The sequence below is a fragment of the Frankliniella occidentalis genome, unplaced genomic scaffold (assembly GCF_000697945.3).
Source record: "Frankliniella occidentalis isolate FOCC.00 unplaced genomic scaffold, Focc_3.1 Scaffold532, whole genome shotgun sequence".
In the NCBI taxonomy this organism is placed as follows: Eukaryota; Metazoa; Arthropoda; class Insecta; order Thysanoptera; family Thripidae; genus Frankliniella; species Frankliniella occidentalis.
This window is the reverse complement of record NW_026267649.1, coordinates 11,209-21,643: the sequence shown is the minus strand read 5'-3', so window position 1 is coordinate 21,643 and position 10,435 is coordinate 11,209. Positions and strand designations below refer to the sequence as shown.

General features: G+C 44.1%; 1 protein-coding gene across 1 annotated transcript; it reads left to right on the top strand.

Moving 5' to 3' along the window:
• Positions 1–6: 6 nt before the first annotated feature.
• On the top strand, positions 7–10,400 carry LOC113215970 (transducin beta-like protein 2; the record flags this gene model as incomplete). The annotated part of the gene is given in 6 exon segments (XM_052275179.1): positions 7–975; positions 2,313–2,531; positions 9,191–9,414; positions 9,672–9,858; positions 9,948–10,133; positions 10,212–10,400. Coding segments are annotated over 6 exon segments (1,117 nt in total), but the record flags the coding sequence as incomplete, so codon positions are not given.
• Positions 10,401–10,435: the final 35 nt, after the last annotated feature.

The window sequence follows — 10,435 nt, the reverse complement described above, 5'->3', positions numbered from 1 at the left end:
GTTGCACGGCGAGCGTGGCAGGAGTCGCGTGAGCAGCGTGTTCGTAGCCGCGGTGCTTCCCCGGACCAAGACTGGACCGGATTCGTCCCGATTTCCGTCGCGTCGCCCCGCGGCGCCGTTACCTGTGTGTGTGCGTGTGTGTGTGTGAGTGCGAGTGCGAGTGAGAGCTGAGCGCGCCAGTGCCACCCCCGGCAGCCAGCAAATGTGGAGCTGGGCCGCGAGTGCCTGCGCATCGCCGAGGAGAGGAGGAAGAGGACCGGGAGCAGCAGGCTCTGCAGCAGCAGGCTCTGCCGCAGGGGATGGGGCCAGCCAGCACCGCCTGCAGCACCAGCCCGCGCCCCGCGCCGGCCCCGCCGGCCACCACACGCTCGCCCCGCACCGCTCGCACCGGCACGGGCAGCAGCAGCTGCAGCAGCTGCAGCAGCAGCAGCAGCGCGGAAGTTGTCGCCGTCGCCCAGCTGCTTATCGGACGCGACGAGTACTCGCCGCGGTAGCGCGCCGTGATCGAGTATCAGCCCCATCAGTCCACCGAGGAGGACCCGCGGGGCGCTAGCAGCATCGCGGTAGCCGCAGCCGCAGCCGCGCAGACGCCAGGGCTTCCCGCGATTTCGCGCACACCGCCCTGCCCTGCCCCACCTCCTCCTCCACCATCACCACTACCACCACCCCGGAGCCGCCCCCGCCCAACCCTCGTCTCCCCACTCCACTCCCCGCCGAGCGGAGCGGACGGGTCGGCACGGCACGGCTCGGCGTCAACCACCACCACCACCACCGCGTACGGTGTGTGAGTGAGTGAGTGAACGAGTGTGTGTGTGAGTGTGTGTGATCCCCCTGAACGCTGCTCCAAATCGACACCTCTAGTTATGGAAATGAGTGTCGATTTGGTTTTCCAAACAGCCGTCATCGGTCTGTGCTTGGCTGTGGTGGTGCTGCTGCTAAACCGATTGAGGTCAACCAAGGAAGAAAATGTGCAAAGTAAGAGACGCGACATGGGTCTTCCTCACTCACGTTGTGGCCCCCAGAGCTGGGTGCCACTCAACCCTTTACAGCCCCAACGCTTTCGCCCCGAGTGTTTTTGCCGGTCGACACGGGTCCGCGGGGCCCGGGTCCTCCATCCGCGTCTCGTGGACGAGTCGCGAGACCCGCGAGGACGCCGGAGCCTCCGAAATGGTCTCGTGGCGCGGCGGACCTAACCTCTCCAGCCGTGTGTGTAAACACCGAGGCATGGTCCCGGAGGACCCCACACGGGGCCTCGGCGTGCCTCGCGCCCCACGCCGCGCCGTCAGCAGGGATTCCGGCCCTTATCAGCGCCCTGCTTAGTTCAGTTCTTGTGCCTTTTCATTTAAAAACACCGCTTTTTTTGACGACCAAATTTTAAATTTTAATATTTCTGCATATGTTTATTTGTTTCCAATAAATTTTGCATTGTCTTGAACGATGGCTAGACTTTTACACAACACAGATGTAAAACTCTCTGTTGGTGTAGAATCGTGCTCAAAGCATTATTTTAACATGTGGGCTGGTTTTAGTGTTGGTGTTGTAAGGGGCCATCATCTTATGGATCTCTCTGACCTTAACATTATGTTAGCGAGCGGCATGCACTTTGTGTGTGTAATTTTTCCTCTAATTTCACTGAGTTATGTGTTTTCTTGCTTCAAAGAATTAATTTTTACGCATTTACAGTATTGAGTAGCATACTTCAAGCTGTTAAAATTTTGACAACTATGAAATGTTCCAATTTGAAAGCCACCTATTTCGTGTCGTACCAGTGGAAGTATTATTTAGGGAAAATTTCAGTGAATTTATGGCAAGATTTGCCACTGTGAGTGACAATTTATTTTTTGTCAAGTTGATTAATTTTTTTGATTTTTTTAAACATTTGAAATGTGTTAACTTCTGAAATGTCCTGTGCTGCTCACCTTGTTGTTCATGTCAAAAATTCATTGTAGCATTCCCAGGCGTAACCAAGATTTAAATCTGGGGAGCTCATGTCTCACGTTTTGCCTAGTTACGGACAAATCAGCCTGAAAATTGATTACCCATTAAGCGTATTACTTGTTAAATGGCCCCAAAATATACTCCTGCAGGGTCCTTTTTGGGCGGTCATGACCTTGTGACATCCCCCTAGTATTCCCTGGACTATCTTTTTAAAAAATTTTTATGTAGTTTGTGGTTTTTAAAGTTTATTCTTTGAAATTTCCGAGAGTATAATTATGAAAGTTCTTACCAGGAAAGGACAATTCTGCCTATCATGCATCATTTGTCGGGCTCGTCTTCTGTCTTATTTAATGCTTTTTACCTCTCTGTTCCAGAAAAACAAGAGAGGAAAGAGAAGAAGCTTGAGCAGCAGCAGCAGCAGCAGCAAGTTAAACCGGCTGGTGGAAAGAAGAAACAAGAAAAATGGGCTCCTCGTGAGTCCAAGCAGTCCTTCACCCACCCCTGGATGTTGTCTTCTTTGAAGGGTCACAGTGGCGAAGTTCTTGACATGGATTTTTCTGGGAATTCCAAGTTTTTAGCAACATGTTCCGATGGTGAGTTATCTGACAATCTGGTTAATTTCTGTTGATCCCAACACTGTTTTGGCATGAGTATCAACAATCAAATATCTGTACAATTTTTGATAGGGTTCCATGATAATTGTGCAAAGCTACCCATCATAGTCCGGGCTGCTTGCCAGTGTATTATTAGTTGCTGTATTGGTGGTGGCAATGCATTGTTGGCTATGTGTTAAGGGGAGGTGGGTGTGTAGCTCAAGCGTGCAGTGTAGGGCTACAGTTCGAGGTTACCTCAATGATTGACAGATTGGCTCTCTCTTCACGGCTAGTGACCTAGATCCTATTTTTAACTGTGATGATAGTTAAGAGTACCTTGTAATGCAGTGGCTTGATAATTTACATTTAAACTTTGAGCTGTTAGGCTCCTCACATTTCACTATTTTGAAAGTGGTGCTCATTGAGCCTCAACTTTCAAATTTTTCACATTATTACTGTGTTTAGTGCCGGCACGAGTTTCACTCAGCACATTTCAATTATTTTTTTTTGTATAATTTGCAAAAAGCAGCTTTTTTTCGTGTGTAGGAGTGTTAAAAGAACTGCGTTTGGTTGGAAAAATTACCTCAACCCTTTTGAGCGAGCACTGAACATAAGTATTGAAAAAATTAAGTATTTGTGAAATTTGAAGAGTCGCAGCACTGAAGAAATGTGGAGAAAAGGGGAGTTGTCTTTATCCGTCGGAGATAGATTCAAGGTTAGTTTTTCTGTTTCTGGGGCTTTTAAAAGTGTCTCTCAAATTTAATCAAAATTGGCTTCTTGATTATGCCTTGGGATTTGTAATAGTTTTACTTGATAACACTTGAACTGTAAGCTGCTTAATTTTCTGCGCTATTTGTGGGAGTCTGCCAGAGGTTTTTGATCAGTGGATGAGGTACGGTTTACATGTAATTTTTGTGGGGAAGCAGTAAACTGCAATTACCTTATTATTTATTTTGCATGAAAATGCAGTTTTTTTCTTAAATTTTTTCTCAGCCTCTTGCTAATTGCTGTGTGCTTTGAGACTTATTCATTCTGAAACAATCTCTTTAATGTTTTCTTTGTTTGTTTCTGTTTGAAGATTTGGAGGCTGCAAGCACAGAAGATGGCAGTCCGGGAGACCGAAGTGGCAACAGCAGCAGTAGTGAAGGCAACAAGGAAAATAAACGCCCACCTGATTCAGGTGGCGGAGGGGGAACACCACGAGCCGCAGCACGCTCACGGAGACAGAAGAAAAATGCTTCGCCTGGGAAAAAGAACAAAGCCAAGGGAAGAAAATCAGCAAATGCAGCTGGAGATGGAGGTGGCAAGCAGGGTCAAAGCATACCCCTGCGTCAACGTGCCAAGCTAGTATTGACTGATAATGAGTTGGCTCAGTTCTTTTTACATTATGTACTGAGTCCTGATCAACTTTTAGGCTTGTCGTTTCCTGTTGAAAGTACCCTGTATCCTGGTCGTGCCATTATCTACAAGAGTCCGTCAAACCGTCCACAACAGCCAGCAGCCCAGGCACCGCGCCAGTCGCACTTGTTTGATGTAAATGCTCAGGAGTTTGTCCCAAAGTATCAGAGTCCTTTTCTGTATACCACATCTTCCAAAGTGCCTGTGGCTACTGAGATCAGTGAAAATATCTATGTATCTTCCAGTTTAGTAAGCAATGGCACATCTTGGAAAGATGGAAGCAGTGATAGTGATAGTACTAAATCTGATGATTTTGTCAAACCAAAAGATTCATCTAAAGTGAGTCCTGTCAAGAGCAAAGCTCAAGCAGAGCTTAGCAGTGGTAGTGATGAGAAGTGGTGTGTTCGCTGTGGTAGGGGCTTTTTTGTGTCCAATGATGGAGAGTATTTGACTCAAGAAAAGTGTTTATACCATTGGGGAAAACTCCAAGTTGGATCTAATGGAATTCCTGATTATAGTTGCTGTAAAGGGCGCTCAAATACCAAAGGCTGCACAACTGGAAAATTGCATGTTTGGAAAGGTATTAATGATGGTATAAATGGGCCATTAGACGGATTTGTTAGGACTAGGCCAAGAAAGACACTACCTCCAGATGGCAACTATGGTGTTTATGCCTTGGATTGTGAGATGTGTTTTACTACTAATGGGCTAGAGCTCATTAAAGTGACAGTTGTTGGAACTGATGGCAGGCTGGTGTATGACAGCCTTGTGAAACCAGAACATTATATAATAGATTACAATACTCGATTTTCAGGGATAACAGCAAAGGACCTCAATAAAAAGGGGGCCACCAAATCTATAAAAGATGTGCAGAATGACCTGATGGGTTTCATAAATGCTGATACCATCTTGATAGGTCATGGTCTTGAAAATGATCTTCGTGCATTGCGCATCATTCATGGAACAGTGATAGATACTTCAGTTGTTTTCCCCCATTATTATGGTCTTCCATACAGACGCTCATTAAAATCTCTTGCCAATTGTCTGCTCAAGAGAGATATTCAGAGTGACTCATCAGGACATGACAGTTATGAGGACGCTCGTGCTTGCATTGAGTTAATGCTATGGAGAATTCGAAAAGAATTTCGCTCAGTTTTGGAGAGCCGTCAAACTTCTCACTCATCATAGTTCAATAGCAGTAATTTCTTATTGAATCTCCTAGACATTCGGCTGATCCAACTCTGTTAATTGTGTAGTGAATGTGAAAGTGCTCCATTTTCAAGTTTACTTTGAAACATTTTCCAAAGAATACTCAAGAAGTTGTATGATTGTGTGTGTGTTTGTGTGTCTTTGTGTGGCTGAAACTATCAACCAAGACTGAGGCATGGCTTACTGTATTTTACTCTTGGGAAGTCTTGCTTTACCAACACAATGTAATTTTTGTATTCTATATACTCCCCTATAGTTTCCTCCGAAACTAAAAGACATTTGTGTCTTGACTTCTCTGCTGTATCAAAAATGAACTAATCTCCGCCATGCCTTTCACTTTTTCTTTAGTTAGTTTCATGTTTTCATGCCTATACTGTATGTTATCAGTTTTGCTGCTTGTAGATTCTTAGCAATCTATTTTACATACTTTTTCCACTTTTCTTTTTGTAGAGCAGTAAGCCATGAGTGAAAACTGTGATTTGCATGTGTGAGTTGTGCTATTTCTTCTTTTAAGTCTAAACTTCTTCCTTCTGTCCGGTTTATACTTAATTTTTTTTTTTTATCTGAATGGACAACAGAGTTTTGTCAAAGTGAGAGTTTTGTGTATTTCCTCTCTACTTGGCATTTCACAACTTTAGCTTTGGCAACAGATGATTTGTAGATATGTTAATTTCTCTTGTTATTAGTTGGGATAAAATTTGTCTGCCTAGTGACTTAATGGCTTATGGCCATACTTCATGTAAGGAAATTTTGTCCTTATTCTTATTATTTTGATGTGAAAATAGTTTTACATCGACTTCCTTGTGTTCATGTGGGAGTAAATCTTCTCCTGAATTTTCTTTTAAGTCATGATGTTAGTGGAAGAGTTCCATAATTCAAACTTAAGTATGGAGTAGAGAACAAATTAGTAATCTTTCGAAGAAAAAAAAAACATTTGAAAGTATGGTCTGATTACCTGCTCAATTTCCCAGTAAAGATCTTTTGGCTTTAATGGAACTGTAAAGGGACAAATTTTTAAGACTTTAACAACATTCCTGTCAAATTGACTGACCAATTGCCAACAATCATTTTTCTTGTCCCTGTCATTTACTATTCTCTTCGAGTTTTTCTTTAATAATTTTTCATACAATAGAACACTATTAGTGTTGTGTGAATGATGAGTGACTGATGGTGCTGTTATATTTATTTTTAGCATTCTTGCTAGGTTTTTTTCTTTTTTTATTAATTTAATTCTAAGTAGCTATGAAAATTTTGCTAGTCATTTTTTTTTCATGTTCCTATTTGACTGGGAAGAATTGCAAAGTTTGGCTAATCTGTGCAGGATAAATTACTTCATCAGTCCTCAAGGTTCTTACGTCTCTTGGTTCTTAATATGAATTTCTAACTTCCACAATTGGAGCAAAGTTTTGCTAATGCCTGCAGGATAAATTATTCTTGATCTTCAATGTTCATAATATGAATATGATTTCCTAACTTGCACAAATTGAAGTTGGGGGCTTTTACTACGACCATCATAAATTGCTCAATTTTGCATATTTGATGGTGTGAAACCTTACATATCAGTCTGTATGCATTTGAACACCATGTTGCTCACAATTCACATTTTCTATCCAAAATTTTTACTTAACTTTGTGTACACCCTGTACCTAAATGTAATGAAATGGGTAATTTCGACCATTTTGATAACCCCTTTTTTTGTATATGTAATGAAGCAATAATAATGCTCTTATGCTTGCGTGTGAAAAAGTGTTCCACTGGAACAGATTTCCTCAAGTATTCTAGAAGAGCATGTAAAATCTTAGTTTTGATGTACTCATGTGAAAAAACTTGGACTGGACACTGCCTTACTACTGCCCAAAATTTATTATCTTCAATGCCATTTATGTAGTACAAAACTGATTGGAAGGCATAGTTAATGATTAATGAATTATAACTTACAGCTTTGTTTTCCAAGAATTTCACATGATTCTCTATCTTTTTTTGGTGTTTATTAATAACTATTAGGGCCCTTTTGAGATCAAAATTTGAATCTACTATTATTCGTGATTAGATCAATCTGTTTAAATGTTGTAGTTGACTGTTAGAAATTAGTGTACTTCATGTGTACTTTGGTTGTGAAATTTGTTTTAAATGATCTCATTCACAATATTTGGGATTTCTTCCATTTACATAAATTGTATTGTATGAACGCCTCTGAAAATTATCATCATACCTTCACCTGGACCTTCCAATGATCCTCGCTGAAGTTGTTGAGAGTGCACTATGCCTGTTTCCACACGTTCTTTTCAGATGATTAAGGCAAATGTGGATGCTATTATATTGTGAACTCTTCCTTAAATTGCACAAGATAAATGGTTGTGCTGTGGAGTAGAATTTAGTTCTATGTGCATTTTGAGTGGAAAAGAGATGCTGCATTAGTGTGTCAGTATGTTTCATATTCAATGTAGCCTTGGCACTGAATATATTAATCTTAACAATTAAAATCTAGACTGTACAATTTTATACAGATTTTACTTCACAGAACTTGAGCTTTCAGTTGGTTTTTAGTTTGGGTTTTCCAGTCTCATTTTGTGTAGGTAATTACAGTAGTAATGTGGACCTTTTGAGGACTTGGATAGATTCTTAAGCAGGATATTATTATTAGGTTGTCTAGACTGCCAGTTTTGTGTTATTTGTAAGATGTTGTATCAGAGTGGGTATTGAGTGAATGTAGTAGAATGATGAAGGTCTCAGTATTGTTTTAGAATTCCTCTGTACAAAGGGTACAAATTAATGTCATTTTGTTTATTTCTTATTTAATTGTGAGTTTGTATGTGTGTTTATGAATTTCTGTTGTATGTGCTGTATTTTTTCTACCTTTGTGTTATAGTTTTTAAAATGTGAGAATGTTTACTATTATGAGCAAAAGTATGTTTTCTAAATTATTTTATCCACTATCCAGTTACATAGTGGGTAAATGTGTGAAAATTTGGGACGTACATTTCCTAATGTGAAGGAACTTTTGTTCATAATTGTATCCAAGTTGTCTGTGCATTTGTATTGCACAAGTTTTAAACGGTCTCTGTGAGATCTTGCCACATTTCTGATACAACTTAAGCAATAGTCTTATTGTTTCATTCCATTGAAGCCTTGTGCAACAATAGCAATTTTTTTTTCTTAATTTATTCCAGGCTTCATTGATGGGGTAAAACTAATTTTGTAGTTTTAGAGAGCAGAACCCTGAATAAAATGGAAAAGTTACTGTCTTTGGCCCTGTTTCATTCCTTCACAAGTCCTTAAATTACTGTAACAATTGAACAATTGTGACAGTGATCATGTTGCACTACACACATAGAGCAGGTTATGATTACGTAGTATTCTTCGACGCATCCGTGCGACAAAGGCGGATCATGCAGAAAGCGGTCGTTGAACAAAGACTCATCAGAAAATGGTAGCTGAACAACAACGGATCAGAAAACGGTCGCTGAACAACGACGGGTCTGCTTTTTGCTGATCTCTGCATACTTGACTTTGGAGGCGAGGCCTCTCACTCTCCCAAGAGATATCGCATCGTATTTGATGTTGTCTCTTTTTATTCACGAGATGATGAAAATTAAAGTGGCGTTTCACTGAAAACGATACAACGTATCCGCGATGAGTGAGAGGCCTCCATTCTAGGGCCCTACCAGAACCGACCAGAGCCCTGCACCGGGTGGGCAACGTGCCTTCTACTGTATGGTGCTTCCCCTAAAGCGCCGTGTTTGTATGTTGCCTATGCTCTGTGCTGAGCCAATGAAGATTCAATTATACTAATGACCAGTCAGTCGGGTTATATCTCCCTCTCACTCCCACTCGTTTTTGGACGCCAATTGGGTCTGCCTTTTCACTTCGCCCGTAAGGCCTCTTGGCTTGGCCCCTACGATCCTATCGACTAGGCAATCCCGCAACACGGGGTACAAAAGAAACGCCTGGCAAATGCGGCACCCGCAGTAACCTAGTTGTGGCAGTGTAGGATCATGTACGCGACATTTAACACGGCTGGAAGATTTAGTCCTTTGTTATTTTTTTTGTAGACCGCGCCGTTGTGCTCTGGAGTGCCAAACACCTGGATCAGAAGGAACACAAGAACTTGCGCGTCAACGTTGAGTTTGACCACGCCGTCATGGTGCGCTGGAGCCCCGACTCGAAGGCCTTCATCATACACAAGGGCGTGGAGAACGTCGTGGAGGTGCACAAGGTGTCCAAGAAGCCCGACGGGTGGATTGGGCCCGTCACCAAGGCCATCACCTTCCCGAAGGTAGGTTGAAGCGACGCCCGCCGTCCTGAAAGCTCGGCCGGGATCGTGCCCAAACCACGTGACTTGAGGGGGGGGGGCAAATTTGACGGAGTCCCAAAAGGTTTCGGACAGTCATTGGAGTCCGCAGAGACCCGGTCATATTTGTACCTCGGCGTAAAATTATCATGAACCCAAAATATTTGGACCTTCCCTAAGGTCACGTAGGTTTGGGCACGATCCCTGTCATTTGCTCCGAGACTAACAGAGCACCTCTGCAGGCGCACGTGGAGGACGTGGTGGGGATGGACATTGCCGTGAGCGGGCGCTTCATCATGACGTGCTCGGAGAAGACGGAGCTGGTGCTGTGGGACCTGAAGGGCGAGCGCCTCGCCACCCTGGACACGCTCACGGTCCAGACGCACCGCGCGCGGGTGTCGCCCTGCGGACACTTTGTGGCGGCTTCAGGTGAGTCCTCGCCGAGTTCCTCGCCGAGGTTCGGGTAGGTTCGTTTGCACCTGACACGCTCGCTTTACGTGTGGCCTTCCGCACAACAGGTTTCACCCCCGACGTCAAGGTGTGGGAGGTGGTCTTCACCAAGGGAGGCGACTTCGACCGGGTGGTTCGCGCCTTCGAGCTCAAGGGCCACAGCTCCGGCGTCTACGACTTCGCCTTCTCGGCCGACTCGTCACGCGTGGCCACCATCAGCAAGGACGGCAACTGGAGGGTCTTCGACACGAAGGGTGCGTGAGTGGAGGCAGGCATGCGTGCCTGGGGCGTTAGGGACGAACCTTAACCGGTGCTTTGTCGCGCTTTTGCAGTGGAGTACCAGAAGGGCGAGGAGCCCCGCCTGCTCAAGTCGGGCAAGCACGACGGGCCCGCGGCCATCAAGTCGCACCTGGCCATCTCCCCCGACGGCGAGTCGTTCGCAGTGGCCACCGGCAGCAACCTCTCCCTGTACGTGGTCAACTCCGGCAAGCTGCTCGTCACCCTCCACGACGTCTACTCGGGTAAGTCGGTACTCCCCTTATTATTGCTATAGGGG